This window comes from Coffea eugenioides, chromosome 9, assembly GCF_003713205.1.
Source record: "Coffea eugenioides isolate CCC68of chromosome 9, Ceug_1.0, whole genome shotgun sequence".
Taxonomy (NCBI): domain Eukaryota; kingdom Viridiplantae; phylum Streptophyta; class Magnoliopsida; order Gentianales; family Rubiaceae; genus Coffea; species Coffea eugenioides.
Window position 1 is genome coordinate 23,784,385 of NC_040043.1, and position 18,933 is coordinate 23,803,317.

At 41.3% G+C, this 18,933-nt stretch overlaps 2 protein-coding genes across 2 annotated transcripts; one reads left to right on the forward strand and one right to left on the reverse strand.

Moving 5' to 3' along the window:
* The first annotated feature begins 7,331 nt into the window (after positions 1–7,331).
* Positions 7,332–9,797, forward strand: LOC113782376. Its single transcript, XM_027328270.1, has 4 exons — positions 7,332–7,638; positions 8,164–8,714; positions 8,960–9,109; positions 9,273–9,797. Exons 1-4 carry the CDS (start codon positions 7,332–7,334, stop codon positions 9,795–9,797), a joined length of 1,533 nt encoding a protein of 510 aa, XP_027184071.1.
* Positions 9,798–16,567: 6,770 nt separating this feature from the next.
* On the reverse strand, positions 16,568–17,587 carry LOC113782377. Its single transcript, XM_027328271.1, has one exon. It carries the CDS (start codon positions 17,585–17,587, stop codon positions 16,568–16,570), a length of 1,020 nt encoding a protein of 339 aa, XP_027184072.1.
* Between the last annotated feature and the right edge of the window lie 1,346 nt (positions 17,588–18,933).

Below are 18,933 nucleotides of genomic sequence, written 5' to 3' on the forward strand. Positions count from 1 at the left end.
TTGCATATCATGCGTGCTTATATGAGAGTGTTCCTTGTTTGATATTTCCTTGACTTATTGGCTTGTTATTATAGATTGATAATGTGTTAAGTGCTTTCAATGATTGTTAAAACGAATTTTCTGGACGAGTGTGTACTTTATCGCACTCGACCTAAATAAATGTGAAATTTTCATGCTTAATGATAAAATGCTACTTGCGCATGAATGTAAGCCTTTTGGGCTGAACTGGCCATTGCCCCTTGTTACCGGTCGTCTCGAGCCAGAAGCGGACTCGGTCGGGCGATTAGGGACCTGGGTGAACGTTTGGTATACTCGAGTATTACCTTTGTAGGTTGGTCGAGGTTGGTGGAGCCTGGACGATGTCCGGGAAAGGTTGAATGAGAAAAATGCAATTTCAAATGAAAAAAAAAAAACAAGGAAATGGCAGGAGAACGAACGTATCCTTTTCATGAATGTTACTATCGCTTTCCATTGTACATGTTTCTTGAATTATTGATACTCCATATTTAATGTTTTGTAAATGTTGTAATTGTTTCTGGACTTATCATTTGATTTATGACATCATTGAAATGAACTATTGTTAAACCGATTTGATTACTGATTTTACCGGTTACTCGCTGAGCTTCTAGCTCACCCCAAAAATATTTTATTCCCCTCCACAGGGCTCAAGGCGAAGGAAGGCTTGTAGTACTTATTCCTGTGATCGGATGAATTATCTCATGTGTACTTTGAATTTGGACTTCCTCTTGTATAATAGTTGGATCATGGATCAGAGTGGCGCAGTGGAAGCATGGACGCTTCGCTTTTGATGTGTAATTATTTTTTGGAGAATTTGATGTATATTGGAGATTTATATTCTAATATTTGAGGTTTATTCTTGTAATTTATTTGAGGACTTTAGTGAACGACTGAGTCCCGGCGAGAGCTGGGCAGGCGGCCCGCCGAACCCTCTGGTTCGCCTTAGGGGGAGGTGGGGCTGTCACAGTTGGTATCAGAACTTAGGCTTCAGATCTCTGTAGTGTATCCTAGGCTTGAAGTTTAGGATGCCGGACTGTGGGTTTGATTTGACTCTTAGTGTCTGCTTGGAATGCTTGAGAGATTCTTGCGGGATGTCTCGACTTGATTGGTGCAAGAGGGAATGTCGAGGACGACATTCTTTTAAGGAGGGGAGTTTGTGACGCCCCGAAAAGAATGAGTGTGAGAACCCGAAAAATTTTCTAATTTTCTAGGGTTTATTTTTTTTTAATCGTCCGCCTTTTCTACATTTTCTTTGTTAGAAACATTCCCCAGATAAAGTTTGTGAGAACCCGTAATTTGCATTTTCTAGGTTTTCGCATTTTTCATGGCTTGTTTTCTGCACTTTCTGTATCCAGAAAATTTTCTAGATAAATTTTATGAGCAATTATAGTTTTTAGATAATTTTTCTAGTATTGGAGAGTTTTAGAAAATTAAGAATATATATTGGACGTGGGACCCGCTAGTGCGAAAAGTTCGGAAAAATTCGGCCAATAAGGTTAAGTTTCGGATACTGTGTAAAATTTATCGGGTGTTAAGAGATAAGTAGAGAGTGAGATTGATTGATGTGAGAGGAAAAAGAAAGATAAGATTGCATTAATGTAGGTGACAAGTGTCACCACTACATTGGTTTTGACTTAAGAGTTACTATTCACTATTTTGACTTTTGACCAAAAATTGGTTAAATATCTCAAAAATGCACAAAAAAATTACCATTTCTTACCTCTTGTTGGCCGAACCTCTTGTGCAAGGAAGGAAGAAGAAACTCTTCAAGTTCTAGCTACTACTTGGTGCAAATCACCCAAAAACATTTGCTTACATCCATTTCTACTCCATAAAAATCTTTCTAGTTGGTGATAGAGGTTGTTTGGTGAAGTTTTCTTGAAGAGCTAGGGTGGTCTACAACTCCTCTTCTCTTATTTCTTAGGTAAGTGATGATTAAACATTCTACTACACTTATTGATGCTTATATGGTGCTTAATGGGACCTAAAGTGATGGATTATGTGACTTGTTTCTTGATTTGAAGTGTTTTGGTGGAGTTTTCAATTTTATGATGAATTTTCTGGTTTCATATGATCTTGATGGTGTGGTTGTTTTTGATGGTTGGTAATAAGGGGCTTTAGCTCTAGTAGGTGCATATGATAGGAAATTGCAATCAATTTTGAATTTGGAAGAATTTCTGGAAAATTAGGGTTCTTGGTTGAACATTCTGTCCGAAATTTTAGGTCATAGATAGAGGCCGAATTGGACTTTGCTCAAAACATGAAAGTTGTAGGTATTGATGAGTTTGAAGCGTCTACAAAATTTCAGGGCATTTGGAGTAGTGTAGAGTGAGTTATACCGTTTTTACTGTTGCTGTTCTGGGTGAACAGAATGTACGAACTGCGATAGTAATTGTCTATTTTGACTGGCATTGGTTTGGATTTTGAAGTTGGTGTCTTCTGATGAAATTTAGCTGGATGTCTTAGCTAGCTTATGCCTTTTGAATTTCGGCATTTGGACTTGTACAGACTGAGTTGTGTTCATTACAGTTTTGTGTGTTTTACAAACCTGTTTTGGTAATTCTGGTTTAGTATTTGGCACATTTGACCTAGTTGTGCTAGGATTTGGACTGAGAGGCCTTCTACATTGTTGTAGCCCTGTCTTTTAGCTTCGAGATGGTGGGTCTTACGCCCTCATCCGATAAGCGTAGCGCATTTTGTGCCATTACCGCATACGGAGGCCAAACCTGTTTTTGTTGATTGATCAAATGAGTTATATTTTCTGATTTTCTGGTTTGCTATTATGCTTATATATGTATATGAAACCCTATTGGGGTTGTGATTGGCATGGCTTTATGATTCGTTATCGAGTCTCATTGTACTTGTTTGCATGTTTTAAGGCTTACTCTTATTCCGGTCATTTCCTAGCTAACTTTTGTACTTGTATTGCTTTGAGCCTAGTGAACGGCTTTTGGGAAATGAGATGACTTTTGTGTGAGGTTTTGGGACTGATTTGAGGAAATCATGAAGCCTTAATGGCTGGAAAAGTAAGAAATTTGGGGGAAATGCTGTCCGATTTTCTAGGCCGTTTGGTTCTTTAAGTTGGATTTGCCTTTTGATGGAAATGAAGGGCTTTTGGGTTGTTGACCCTAGGTCTTCATGTTATCTTTTGTTTCCAAGAAAATCATGTTTTTGCACCCTTTCATTAGTATTTTTGGGCAAGGCGTACGACGTGTAGTCGAGCCTCACTTGTGCATTCCGTTTACTCGATTTTGGATATGAAACCTTCAATTGGTTTATTTTGATTATTTTAGGGTTTCTTGGCGATTAAGGCCAATCTGAAGTAAAAACTTTTGAAGTTGAGCCGGTGAGTGTACCACTCCCCTCCATTGCTATTTAACTTGATTTCTGCTCTGCAATCTGTTTATTTGTTCGAGACGAGGGTGTACTTTATCACACTCGTTCTCTAGTCTGTTCATATGCCAATTTACTATGCAAAATTTGAATCTGTTATCTGTGTCTGCATCTGTTCGGATTTCTATGACCTATGAGCTCAATCCTGTGGCTAAGTTTATTCGAGTCGGGCCGGCAAGGGCCTGGACGATTAGATAACGAACCACGGTAGTCTGTTCGGGGATTTTGGGTATGAGACCCTTGATTCCGGGTATACTCGAGTATTACCATTTTGTTCGTTTGAGGTGAGCGTGAGCGGGCCCGGTAAAGGGGTGTTTGGTGGACGGAATTCGGTGATAAGAGGGTCTACGGACGCATTGGTTCTATATACATTGACGGAGAGTCAACCGGTTTGGATCAAGTATTGCGCTGGAAATTTGGCTCCTGAGAGCCACCCGTATCCTTCTGATTTGAATCATTGGTTCCTTTGCTTTACATCTGACATGTGTATCTGATTTGTTAAATGTGAAATGCCATGATTTTAATGCTATCTGTTTGGTACCTCATTGAGCGCAAGCTCACCCCTTTCCGTTCCTTTTGTTTTCCTTACAGGAAAATAAACCCTTTTGGGTCTGGATTTGACAAATGGCTGCCAAATTGAGCTAGTTGTACAAATCTTTTGTATAGCTCATGTATTAAAACCCTAAGTGTACTTTTGGGGCGTTTTCTCTTTTGATTTGGCAAACCGTGTGTATATATTAACTTTTGAAAACTTTTGTATGTCATTTTGATTTGTAAACGCTAAAGTTCAGATGTGAATGTTGTTGGCTATTTCGGTTGGGTTCTGACGGGTCGGTCACTATTCATGGCCGACTTCGGATTTCATTTTATTTAAATTTTGGGTTATTTTACCATTTTGACTCGTTTACGCTCGTTCGTAAGTTCCGGATCGCTATAGATAGTTCTAGTCTGCATCGTGAGTCCTGGCGAGAGCTGGGCAGGCAGTCCGCTCACCCCTTTGGTTCGCCTTAGGGGAAAGTGGGGCTGTTACAAAGTTTATGAGCAAAGATAGTTTTAAAATGATTTTTCTAGTATCGGTTAGTTTTTGAGAAATTAAGAGCGTATTTTGAACGTGGGACCCGCAAGTGCGGTAAATGCATTATATTTTTGACAACTTGTTGGAATTTTGTATTAAGTGATATTATTTTACAAAGTGCTAAGATATTTGTATTGGAGAGACAAAAAGATAAGTTTTAAACCTAAAGGTGACAAGTGTCACCATAAGATTTAGTCTTGAGTTTGACTACTATTCATAACTTTACCATTTAATTCAAATTGGCCAAAAATCTCTTCATTTTGCAAGCTTCTTGGCCGAATTCTCTTGCTCAAAAAAGGGAAGAAAAGCTCTCAATTTTCTAGTCTCCAATCTTGCCCAATCTTTCAATTAAACCGATTAATCTTCCAATTACTCCATAAAACCTCTTAGTTTGGTGGAGTTGAGCTTGGTTGTGAAGTTGTTTGGAAAGCTAAGGTGACTAGTTGCTCTATCTCTTGTATTGCTAAGGTGAGTTGTGAAGGACCCCTCTCCTTCCTCTAATGATGTTCAATTCATGATTGGTGGTGGTATAAGATGCACTTTTATGGATTATATCTTGGTTTTTGGTTGAATTGGTGAAGTTTTATAATTATTGGGAATTTTTCTGTTTTAATATGAGCATGATTGTGTGGCTATCTATGATGATTGGAAATGGTATATAATGATTCTAGAAGGTGGAAAAAGTGGATAATTGCAAACAATTTCTGTTTTGGAAGAAATTTTGGAAAGTTAGGGTTTATGATTGTGCATTCTGCCCGAATTTATAGCTCATAGATAGAGGCCGAATTTGCCTTGGCTTAAAACATGAAAGTTGTAGCTAATGATATTTTAGAGGTGCCTACAAATTTCAGGTCAATCGGAGTAGTGTAGAATGAGAAAAGTCAAAATTACTATTGCTGTTCTGGTTTTACCCGAATGTAAGAATTGCGCCTGTAATTGGTTGTTGTGGCTGGAATTTCTTCGGAATTGGTTGTTGAGGTCTTCTGATGAAATTTATCCCTGTTTCTTATCTTTCATCTGGTTTTGGAATTTCTGGATTTGGACTTGGATAGCCTGATTTATGATGTTTCCGCTAGAATGCGTTCTGTGAATCTGTTTTTGTGATTCTGGTATGGTATCTTGCATTTTTGACCTGGTTACACTTGAAACTGGGTTGGGTGACCTTCTGAAATATTGTAGCCCTATCTCTTAGCTTCGAAACATTGGGTCTTGCACCTTCATCCGACAATCGTAGCGCCTTTGGTGCCATTACCGCAAAATGACGTCAAAACTATTTTTCGGGTTTTGAGCTTAACTTTCATTTCCGGACTTTTCCCTAGCTTGACTTGTACTAGTACTACTTGGAGCTTGCTGAATGGCTATTGGATGAACTTGTTGTTGTGTGTGTACCTTTGGGATGGAATGAGAAAATAATGAAGCCATGATGGCTGGAAAAGTTAGCAAATTCAGGGGAAGTGCTGTCCGAACTTTGAAGGGATTTGTTTGCATTGAGTTTGTGATCTAAGACTTGGATTTGAGCAAGGCAATGTTATATGATGGATGATTTCTGAGCCGTGGAGGTGAGTGACCCTAAACTATTTCCAAAGTACTTGTGAAACGTTTCTTGCATTATTTACTTTCGAGCTGTTTCCAAAGTTACTTTTGAACTGTTTTCTTGCATATCATGCGTGCTTATATGAGAGTGTTCCTTGTTTGATATTTCCTTGACTTATTGGCTTGTTATTATAGATTGATAATGTGTTAAGTGCTTTCAATGATTGTTAAAACGAGTTTTCTGGACGAGTGTGTACTTTATCGCACTCGACCTAAATAAATGTGAAATTTTCATGCTTAATGATAAAATGCTACTTGCGCATGAATGTAAGCCTTTTGGGCTGAACTGGCCATTGCCCCTTGTTACCGGTCGTCTCGAGCCAGAAGTGGACTCGGTCGGGCGATTAGGGACTTGGGTGAACGTTTGGTATACTCGAGTATTACCTTTGTAGGTTGGTCGAGATTGGTGGAGCCTGGACGATGTCCGGGAAAGGTTGAATGAGAAAAATGCAATTTCAAATGAAAAAAAAAAAGGAAATGGCAGGAGAACGAACGTATCCTTTTCATGAATGTTACTATCGCTTTCCATTGTACATGTTTCTTGAATTATTGATACTCCGTATTTAATGTTTTGTAAATGTTGTAATTGTTTCTGGACTTATCATTTGATTTATGACATCATTGAAATGAACTATTGTTAAACCGATTTGATTACTGATTTTACCGGTTACTCGCTGAGCTTCTAGCTCACCCCAAAAATATTTTATTCCCCTCCACAGGGCTCAAGGCGAAGGAAGGATTGTAGTACTTATTCCTGTGATCGGATGAATTATCTCATGTGTACTTTGAATTTGGACTTCCTTTTGTATAATAGTTGGATCATGGATCAGAGTGGCGCAGTAGAAGCATGGACGCTTCGCTTTTGATATGTAATTATTTTTTGGAGAATTTGATGTATATTGGAGATTTATATTGTAATATTTGAGGTTTATTCTTGTAATTTATTTGAGGACTTTAGTGAACGACTGAGTCCCGGCGAGAGCTGGGCAGGCGGCCCGCCGAACCCTCTGGTTCGCCTTAGGGGGAGGTGGGGCTGTCACACTTAACACCCCTCACACCTGCACAAGTGTATGAGAACCAAGTTAAATTGCAAAGAGAATGTGACTTAGACCGTCAAAAGAGATAACTCAAAGGAACCGATTCTGGAGATTGCTCCAAATCGACTCTTGAGCATTCGTCCAAGAGCACCAATGTTGGCTCTAGTATTACAAATGATCAAGCATTGATTAAGTCAAACACTAGGAAACAAAACATGATAATCAAGGGTAAGGATGTCAGGAAAATTGTGTATTCTGATCAGCCTGTGTTACTTATGATTTGCAAACACGTGCTCTTGAATGTTGATGAACTCGATAAGGCCTTGCCTTCGAGTGTAGTTGCTTTGTTGCAGGAATTTGAGGACGTGTTCTCTGACGAGATCCCTGATGGATTACTACCCATTCGAGAGATTGAGCACCAAATCGACCTCATTCCTGGAGCACCATTACCCAACAAACCAGCCTACCAAATGGGCCCGGAGGAAACTAAGGAACTCCAAAGGCAAGTTGATGGCCTACTAGGTAAGGGTTAGGTTAAGGAGAGTTTGAGTCTATGTGCCGTTCCTGTTATACTTGTTCCAAAAAAAAATGGTACTTGGCGTATGTGTACTGATTGTAGAGTCGTAAATACTATAACTGTTAAATACCGTCACCCCATTCCTAGATTAGATGATATGCTAGATGAACTTGATGGTGCTGTTATCTTCACTAAAATTGACTTATGAAATAGCCATCATCAAATTAGGATGAAAGAGGAAGATGAGTGGAAAACGGCTTTCAAAACAAAACATGGCCTTTATGAGTGGTTAGTCATGTCTTTTGGGTTGATTAATGCACCTAGCACCTTCATGAGATTAATGAACCATGTTTTAAGGCAATTTATAGGAAAATTTGTCATTGTTTACTTTGATGATATTTTGATCTATAGTCGAAACATGCATGAACACATGGAGCATCTAAAATTGGTATTGGACACACTTTGAAAGGCGAGCCGCTATGCTAATCTTAAGAAGTGCACTTTTTATACTAATGAACTTATGTTTCTAGACTATGTTGTGAGTTCACAGGGCATCAAAGTAGACGAATCCAAGATCGAAGCCATCAAACAATGGCCAACACCAAAGATAGTTGCGGATGTGCGAAGCTTCCATGGTTTGGCTGGCTTCTACCGGCGTTTCGTCAACGACTTCAGTACCATTGCTATGCCATTGACTGCAGTGGCAAAGAAAAATGACAAATTCCATTGGGGAGAAGCACAAGAAAAATCTTTCCTTACTCTTAAGGACAAACTCACACACGCACCTGTCTTAGAATTACCTAATTTTAATAAAACTTTTGAAATCGAATGTGATGCTTCTGGTGTAGGAATTAGAGCTGTGTTACTGCAAGTTAAGAGATCTTGTGCATTCTTTAGCGAGAAACTGGGAGGTGCGGCACTGAATTACCCCACATATGACAAGGAGTTGTATGCACTTGTGAGAGCCATGGAAACATGGCAACATTACCTCCGTCCACGAGAATTCGTGATACACACTGACCACGAATCGTTGAAATTTCTCAAGGGGCAGACGAAATTGAGCAAAAGGCATGCCAAGTGGGTAAGTTTCATTGACACCTTCTCCTATGTCATTAAGTATAAGACTGGTAAAACGAATGTGGTAGCTAATGTTTTATCTCGTAGACATTCCTTGCTAGTTTTTCTTGATGCTAAGTTGCTTGGTTTCGAAATGCTAAAGAGCTCTATGCACATGACAATGATTTTGGTGGGATGTTTAAATCATGCATTAAGAGCCCCCACGGAAAATACTTTTTGCATGACGGATTCTTGTTTTATGTTGATAAGTTGTGTGTGTCTAATTCTTCCATTCGAGATTTGTTGGTTCGAGAGGCACATAGTGATGGTCTCATGGGACATTTTGGCATTGTTAAGACATTAGCAATGTTGCAAGAGCGCTTTTATTGGCCACACATGCGTAGGGATATTGAATGCATGGTTGGTAGATGTGCTACTTGCCATAAACCTAAATCTAACACAAATCCATATGGCTTGTATACCTCATTGCCAATTCCAAAATATCCTTGGGTGGACTTGTCCATGGACTTTGTTTTGGGACTACCTAGGTCTCAAAGGGGTAATGATTCCATCTATGTGGTAGTTGATAGATTTTCAAAGATGGCTCATTTTATCCCCTTGCCATAATACTGATGATGCATCACATACTGCTAACTTGTTTTTCAAAGAAATTGTGCGTTTACATGGTATGCCTCAAACAATTGTTAGTGGTAGAGATGTTAAGTTCTTGAGTTACTTTTGGAAGACTTTGTGCTCTAAACTTGGCACTAAATTGTTATTTTCGACCGCTAGTCATTTCCAAAGTGATGGACAAACTGAGGTTGTCAATCGCACTCTTGGAACTTTGTTAAGGGTCTTAATTAAGAAAAACCTTAAGTCTTGGGAAGAGTGTTTGCCACATGTTGAATTTGCTTATAATAGAACAGTTCACAGTGCAACACACTACTCACCTTTTGAGGTTGTTTATGGGTTTAATCCCTTAACTCCCCTCAACTTGGCACCCTTACCATCCTCTGAGCAAATAAGCTTAGATGGGAAAAAGAAAGCTGACTTTGTACGCAGGTTACATGAAGCTGTTCGAGCCAATATTGAAAGGCGTACTCAGTAATACCTCTAGCAAGCTAACAAGCATCGTCGCAAGATGGTTTTTGAACCTGGAGATTGGGTCTGGCTACACTTAAGGAAAGAGAGGTTCCCTAAGCAACGCCAAAGCAAGTTGTCACCAAGAGGCGATGGACCTTTCCGAGTGTTTCAACGTGTCAACGACAATGCCTAGAAGTTGGAGTTGCCTGAGGAGTATAATGTCAATGCGAGTTTCAATGTCGCGGATTTATGCCCGTTCCTTGAAGAGGATGAACCAGATTTAAAGACAAATCCTTTTCAAGTGGAGGGGACTGATGTGTGCATGGATGACAACCTTGAGTCAAGCCCGATTGATGATACTCAAGTGAGAGTTCCATTGGGGCCGGTTACACGTGCACGGGCAAAGCAATTCAAAGAGTCTCTTCAAACCCTTGTTCGAAGTGTTCAAGATCAACATGGGGTCCATAGGAACATTGAAGGCTTGGAAGTTGCTAATCAAGTAATCTACACATTGATCCGAGCCAATGAAGCATCAAATGCCGGTCCCGCAAGTCCTTAGTTGATTAGGCCGAGTATGGTGGTTTGTTACTTGGTCTTAGTTGTCTCGAATTTACTTGGTTTCTTTTGGTCAGTTTTATTAGTCATTTTTGTGCTAAATAAGCCGAGCCCATTTATGATTAAATGAGGCCGGCATCCGTGTCCTAGATTAGGTAGTAGTAGAGGTACATCAATCCTTGTTCCAATGGGATTTTGCATTAGTTTCTAGCCTATAAAAAGGCACCTTGTGTACGGTTCAAGGGTTAGACATTATTGACAATAAAATTTACTTTGTTTCTCTTCAAAGTCGAGAGTTACATTCTACTTGCAAGGCAAGGGTTTTTGAGCAATCTCGCGTGACGTCCTTGGTTGTTCATCCAGCCTATCTACTTGAGTAACCACCTCAATTACAGTCGCTGTTCTACCACCTTCTATCAAGTTGAGTTGTCCATCTTGATTCTAGGCTCCGCAATCCAAACGATTGATCATCCGTCTAGATCCTTGGCAATCGTGCTACGTGTCCCGGAACAAATTGGCCGAGGAGCGTATCAAGTCTGCTCTCAGGAGTAGGTTCCACAGCAGTTTGTCTAGGGTCCGTTGACACTCCGTCAACCAATTATAATGTCCGTAGACAAACACTTGTCTCCAGTCCCATTTCTACGATCATCCCCCTATATGTGACAGCCCCACCTTCCCCTAAGGCGTACCAAAGGGGTTAGCGGACTGCCTGCCCAACTCTCGCCAGGACTACTAAGACGGTAATACACAAATTCAAGTCGTTCTGGAATCTATTGGCTCGCTTAACCAAACCACAAATCCATGAAACGGAAAATGAAAATCGAAACGGAAAACAAATAGGGACTACCACGTCACAATCGACCAAGACCCAATCGAAGACAAGTAACTCCATATAATCCTTGAAATGGATGTATACAAACCAAATATAACACATGAACATGAGTACACACGTTTACAAAACCACATTCGTATATTTACACATCAAAAGGCAATATTTGAATCCAAACACAATGAGGGTTTCCAACCATGGAGGAGCTATACAAAATCCCTAAACTAGCTCAACTCATTCTTCAAAAGCAAAAGTCCAAAAGATGGTTCCCTGTAAGAAAAACAAAATTTAACGGAGTGAGCTTTCGCCCAATGAGGTACTATCACGTAAATATACCAGGATCACATAAACACAAGAATATTCAATCCAAATAAGTTCATCAAGTGAGTAAAATCAACACCCCACAACTATAGAGAATAAAAGGATACAGACGGCTCTCAAGAGCCCTTTTCCTCTTTTGCCATGCTTGATCTCATCTCATTGACTCTCCGTCAATGTATACAGTGTAATCATAACCGTAGACTCCTCTTTACTCCAATATTCCGTCCACCACACATTCCCCTTACCGGGCCCGAACACCAAGCAGCACAGAATTGGTAATACTCGAGTATACCGGAATCAAGGGTCTCATACCCAAAGATTCCCAAATACAGTCCCCATGGCTTGTCAAATGTCCTCGACCAAGTCCTTACCGGCTCGAGTCAATTGACTTCCAATGAGGTAGAGCTCAGAGTTAACAGTAAAGGTCCAGAGTTAACAGTAAAGGTCGTCAGATACATGTCCAAACGACACCAAATCAAGTACAATCAAGAGTATTTCAAGTGATATAGTAAACAGTCAAGTAGGGCGGAGAGTATGAGAGTGGTAAAGTACACCCTCGCCTCACCTGGCCCAAACAATAATCACAACTAGTCCAATCACAGAATTCAAGTACAAGAAAGCCACGGAATAACAAACATGTGAGTAATACACTCACCAAGTCAAACAAAGCAATTTCACAAGTTTTCGCCCGACGTGAGCCTCGGATCACCGGCACGCCCTATAATAAGCAAGAAAGTACAATTAAGACTCGAACACGAGTCGAATACCTTTTTAAATGAACTATTAAGGCAAAACCCAAAGATAGCTTGGAAATGAAAAACACATAACTTCTAGGGCTAAAAGTAGAAACAAACCCCAAAACCTTTCATTTCTATCCAACCTCAACCCAAACTCACAAAATCCAATACCCTAGACATTTGGACAGCATTTCCCCTAAAATTTCAGTTTTTCCATCCTACAAACCAACAATTAAAATGCATCCATCACAACCACAAGCACCCAAACAATTCATAGGTCATTCAATACACGTCATTAGGGTCACAATACCCCTTAATCATAGCCAATTAAAGGCTCAACAACCAACCATAGAAAACCCCCAATTAGAAACCCTAAATCTGAAATTTTCCGCACAAGCAGAAATTTTCCGCAATTAACGCACAAGAGAGCTATTTAACACCATTTAGAACCATCAATTCAAGCCCAACCATATTCATCACAGGAAAACAGAAAAATTCTTACAAAAATCAGAAAATTAGCTAACTTCACTCTAATCCATAAAATCTTCCATAAAATCCACTAGTTAGCTACCATAAGGCACCAATTGGCCATTATTAGGAACAAAGAGTGAGTTCCAAGAAAAATACCTTAACTCTTCAAGAAAGGTAGTAGCTTAGGGGTTTCTTCTCCAAATCAACTCCACCAAGACCTTCAAACTCCCTTAGCAAGGCTTTTTTGTGGACTAAATCAAGGTTTAATCGGTTGGTTTTCAAGATTTGTGCAAGAATAGAAGATGAAAGGTTGAAACTTTGTTTTCTTTTCTTCCTAGAGAGGTTCGGCCAAGATGGGGATGAAATGAAGATGATTTGAGTCAATTTTGGTCTTTTAGTAAAGTTAAAGAAAGTTAGGCAAAAGTTAGGCAAGTCAACTCAAGTAAGAAATCGACACTTGGCACTTTGTTGTTGCTTGAAGTTATTTTCTTGTCTCCCCATGGTTAATCCATTTAGGTAACCTCTAATTAACTCCTAACACCTAGGAATTAAATCCCTTTATACGTCCAATATACACTCCTAATTTCTCATGAACTAATTTATACTAGAAAAATGATTTAAAAACTATATTTACTGATAAAATATTGTTAAAAAGTAATATAATAAAGAAAATAAAAGAAAACGGGTGCACAGGAATAAAATAATGCCTAAATTTTTTTTTCTGGGTTCTCACACCCTCTCCTCCTTAAAGAATTTCACCCTCGAAATTGCTCACCTGGGTTACTAAACAGCTCAGGGTATTTCTTTTGCATCTCCTCCTCCATCTCCCAAGTTGCCTCTTCTATTCCATGGTTCCTTCACAAAACCTTTACTAATGGGATTTGTTTATTCCTCAGCTCCTTAATCCTTCGATCGAGTAATTGTACAGGTCTCTTCTCATAGGTGAGGGCTTCATCTATCTCAATCTCCTCAGGTTGCACAATGTGGGTGGATCAGGATAGTACTTTTTAAGCATCGAGACATGGAAAACGTCATGAATTTGAGATAAACTTGGCGGCAACTCGAGTCGGTACGCTACTTTCCCAACTCGTTGAAGAATCGTGTAAGGTCCTACGAACCGTGCTTGAAGTTTCTTTCCTCTACCTACAGTGACGCTTCGTAGTGGCGTGATCTTAAGAAAAACACGGTCTTCAACTTCAAACTCCAAATCTTTCCTTCGGTCATCCGCGTAGCTCTTTTGTCGGCTTTGACCTGTTTGGAGCCTTTGACGGATCAACTTAACCTTTTCTTGTGCATCCTCCATCCAGGGAATGGTTGTTGGATCTAGAACCTTCTTTTCCCCTACTTCGTCCCAATAAATGGGTGAACGACACTTCCGTCCGTAGAGAGCTTCATACGATGCCATTTGAATGGACGAATGGTAACTGTTATTATAGGCGAACTCTACTAAAGTCATATGCTGGCCCCAATTACCCCCAAAATCCAGAATACAAGTCCGTAACATATCCTCGAGGGTTTGAATTTTTCGCTCCGACTGTCCATCCGTTTGGGGGTGATAAGTGGTACTAAGGTTGCGTTTGGTCCCCAAGTTCTCCTGGAACTTTTGCCAAAACCTCGATACAAAACGAGGATCTCGGTCCGAAACTATACTCACTGAGACCCCATGTAACCTCACAATTTCATCCATGTACAACTGAGCCAATTTATCCATGGAATACTTCATATTCACAGGTAAGAAATGAGCCGATTTGGTTAACCGATCAACGATCACCCAAACGGCATCATGTCCTTTTTGAGTTTTTGGCAATCCAGAAACAAAGTCCATCGTGATATTTTCCCACTTCCATTCAGGTATCTCAAGAGGTTGTAAAAGTCCAGAGGGTTTTTGGTGTTCAGCCTTGACTTGCTGGCAAATCAGATAGGTTTGGATATATTGAGCAATCTTCCTCTTCATCTTATCCCACCAGTACAACCGTCGCAAGTCTTGATACATCTTATTACTACCAGGATGGATCGTGTATTTCGATCGATGGGCTTCCTCCAAAAGCTCTCTTTTCAGGTTTTCATCATTGGCCACCACTACTCGGTTCCTATACCTTAAAATCCCCTCAGGACTCAAATTGAAATCAGGTAATGCTCCCTTTTCTACCTTTTCCTTCCACTTTTGTACCATCGGATCCTTCTCTTGGGTTTCTTTTATTCGATCAAGAATAGTAGATGTTACCCGGATATTCCCAAAGGTTACCCTTTGACGTTCCAAATTAGGGTTCCATTCACTAACCACTCCCAACATCTCCCACTCCTTGACCATCAACCCCGCTACTTGAGCCTTTTGACTTAAGGCGTCAGCTACTACATTAGCCTTACCCGGATGATAGTTGATCGTGCAGTCATAATCTTCTAAGAGTTCCATCCAACGGTGTTGCCTCATATTCAACTCCTTTTGGAAAAAGAGGTACTTAAAACTCTTATGGTCTGAATAAACCTCAAAGGTAACCCCGTATAGATAGTGTCTCCACTTTTTCAGAGCAAAGACCACAGCAGCTAGCTCCAAGTCATGGGTAGGGTAGTTTTGTTCATGGGTTTTCAGTTTCCTAGAGGCAAAAGCAATCACGTTCTTGTTTTGCATCAACACACATCCCAAGCCTTCCCTCGAAGCATCAGTATAAACAGCAAAACTGTCCTTCCCATTAGGCAAGGCCAGAATAGGAGCCATGGTTAACCTTCGCTTCAATTCCTGAAAACTGGTTTCACACCTAGTATCCCACACAAAACGACCATTTTTCTTCGTCAGGTCGGTTAAAGGGCCGGCCAGTTTGGAAAAGTCCTTAATAAAGCGTCTATAGTACCCAGCCAACCCTAAGAAACTGCGAATCTCAGTGGAATTTTCTGGCCTCTTCCATTCAGCCACTGCCTCTACTTTCGCGGGGTCTACCGTGATACCTTCTTTTGAAATCACATGTCCCAAAAAAGAGATTTTCTCCAGTCAAAATTCACACTTACTAAATTTAGCATACAGCTGGTGATCTCTTAGGGTTTGTAACACTAACTTCAAATGTTGCTCATGTTCCTCACGAGTTTTGGAATAGACCAAAATGTCATCAATAAACACTACAACAAATCGGTCTAGGTAGGGTTTGAAAACTCACTGCATCAAATCCATAAAGGCGGCAGGGGCATTGGTCAACCCAAAAGGTATGACCGTAAACTCAAAATGCCCATATCTAGAATTGAAGGCAGTCTTGGGTACATCTCCTTCTTAATTAGCAACTGATAATACCTCTGTCTGAGATCTAACTTTGAAAAGACCACTGCACCTTGCAACTGGTCAAACAGTTCATCGTTATGGGGTAGTGGGTATTTGTTCTTAATGGTCATATTATTTAATCCCCGATAGTCGATACACAATCTTAAAGTTCCATCCTTCTTCTTAACAAATAATACAGGTGCCCCCCAAGGAGATCCACTCTCATGAATAAACCCACGCTCTAACAAGTCTTGCAACTGCAACTTCAACTCCTTGAGCTCAGCAGGTGCCATTCGATAGGGGGTCTTAGAGATAGGTGACGTCCCCGGTAATAGGTCAATCTTAAACTCTATCTCTCTTTCCGGAGGTAAAGTTTCTAATTCATCAGGAAATACATCCGGATAGTCACTCACTACAGACACATCTTCAACCCTCAACTTATCAGTGGGAGTGTTTATAAGAAAAGCTAGGAACCCTTGTGCCCCTCTATGCAGTAGTTTCCTAGCCCGAATACCTGAAATCAATGTAGATGAAGCTAAACTACCCCTTACATCGAGCCTTAAGGTCGCCTCCCCCGGTATACGAAATTTTACTACTTTCCTCTTACAGTCAAGTTGTGCATCGTATTTAGCTAACTAGTCCATACCCAATATAACGTCGTACCCCTTAATAGCTAAACTTATAAGATTCCCTAAAAGCTTCCTCTCTCCTACCCAAATTTCACAATTAACATACACCATACCAGTAATCAAACGTTGATCCCCCGTAGGAGTACTAACTTCTAAGTCATAAGGCAAGCTAACAGGTTTTATATCAATGTCGCACATAAAATCGGGGTTAACAAAGGAATGGGTAGCATCGGGGTCTATCAAAATCCTGGCTAGACGATGTAAAACAGGGATCGTACCTTCTACGACCCCAGCGGAATCAGGGACTTGATGTTGCTCAAGGGAGTATACCCGAGCTGGCACCTTCGGCTTTGTCCCTTCCACCTTGGACTGCCCCGAGTTGGCCTTCGACGATTGGGTGGTTATTCTCGCCTCCCGAGGTAACACCGGACAGTTGGCTATTTGATGCTCCGCACTCCCACAACGTAAGCATTTCCTCTCTTTCCTCCAACAGTTATCCTCAGTGTGATTTGGTTTCCCACAAAATCCACAAGGTCCACGAGAAACCGAGGCTGAACTTCCCTGTGAGGCACTTCTCTGTGGGCCCCGTCCATTGTGATCACCCCTTGGCGGAGTCCCTCGTGCCATTCCCGGTAGTCTTCCTCCTCCGGCTCCCCTTCCAAACTTGGGAGGGATACCTTTATCCCCTTGAGTCGAACTACTCGCAGAGAATCCCCGTTTCTTCACTTGGAAATTCCTCACTTGAAGCCTTGCATTTTCAACTCGTAAAGCTTTCTCCACGGCGTCACTAAAGGTACTGATCTGGGCTACCGCCAGATACTTTTGAATTTCCATATTTAGCCCCTGGATAACACGCCGAACTCTCCTTTGCTCTGTCAAAATGTGTTCAGGGGCAAACTTAGATAATCGCGTAAACTGGCTTTCATACTCAGCCACCGATTGAGCTCCCTGACGGAGCCTAATAAATTCGTCCTCCTTCTTTTCCTGGACTAGAGGGGGAAAGTATTTCGCGTTGAAGTCCCTCATGAAGTTCACCCAGGTTCTTGGTGTTTGTTCTCAGTCCAAACTTCATTTGTATCACGTTCCACCATGAACGTGCGGCCCCTTCCAATTGGAAGACAGTGAAAGTAACCTATCTCTTCTCTGAATAGTGTAGGGCGGCAAAAATGTCTATCATTTTCGCTAACCACTTTTCGGCCACGTCCGGATCTGGCCCGCCCAGAAACTTTGGTAGAGAGAACTTCTGAAATCTCTCTAGGGCCCGATCATCACCCTCTACTAAATGACTTGGGTTTCCAGGTTGCTGGACAGGAGGTTGGCCCTGGTGTTGCACTACGTGGGCTAACAAGTCAGTCATTTGCTGCATAGCAGCAGCTATTTGGATATTGGGATCAACCCTAGGTTCAGGGTTTGGTTCAGACGTGGTTTCCCTAATACCCCTTTCTATCGTGGGTTGCCTAACTCCACGCCCACGGCCTCGTCCACTACGAGTGCCCTCCATTGGTCTAAGTCAATCTAAGGTCGAGGTACAAAGATAATGTTAAAGGGCATATAAACATAGTCATATAAGCATGAACAAATAACCAAAAGGAAACACCACATAAGACATGTATACACATAGAACACATAACTGTGTCAAACAGTCATACAAGAGCGGTCAACCAAATATATACAAAAGAAATCCCAAAGAGGGTCTGTCAAAATACAATGTACAACCTAGGTCCCAAAAGTGCAAAACAACTAACCAAAAGCTTTTCCTAGGTGTCCCTCACACGGGATCAAAACATGGCCCAAAAACTCTAACCTAGTTCTCAACTGAGCCAACCGACTCCTCCCCAGAGCTAGAGCTAGGGGCGCCTCCCTCACCTGGAGCTCCGTCACCTGGAACTCCCCCTGTCACATTGGCGCCAATCACTCCCTGGATTAGCGCCTCACACTCGTTAATAATGTCACCGGATCGGTCTCTAACCTCCCGGACCACCCTAGTGAGACGGCCGTTCACCACCTGCAACTGTTCCCTCAGAGCGTTCGTTCACTCTTGCTCCATAGCCATGTCCCCCTGGAGCTCCCGAATGCGATCCGCCTGCATCCTCATGATACCCCTCACACGCTGCAGCTCGGTGTGATCCCTAGCAGCGGCACGCCTGAGCCTCCTCCTCTCATCTAACACGGCTGCGACCACATAGTCAGCGTAGGAGTAGCACTGGCAACGACCACAATGCCTAGTCCGACTGGCCGTGCTCCAGCACCGATTCGGTCATCCGGCCCTCTCCTCGTAGTCGACGACACGAAAACGTCTCTAAGACGGCCCACCTCCACTCCTACTAGCTCCATCCATGACCTATAAGGATATCCACAGTTTACAGTTTAGA

What these genes read in the sequence shown, in the direction of transcription:
- LOC113782376 (XM_027328270.1), top strand. Translation starts at nt 7,332, where the DNA reads ATGATAATCAAGGGTAAGGATGTCAGGAAAATTGTGTATTCTGATCAG. An exon ending in GCAAAAGGCATGCCAAGTGG is followed by an intron (nt 8,715 to 8,959) that starts GTAAGTTTCATT and finishes TATGTTGATAAG; the next exon opens with TTGTGTGTGTCTAATTCTTC. An exon ending in GTAGGGATATTGAATGCATG is followed by an intron (nt 9,110 to 9,272) that starts GTTGGTAGATGT and finishes TCTATGTGGTAG; the next exon opens with TTGATAGATTTTCAAAGATG.
- LOC113782377 (XM_027328271.1), bottom strand. Translation starts at nt 17,587, where the DNA reads ATGAGGGACTTCAACGCGAAATACTTTCCCCCTCTAGTCCAGGAAAAG.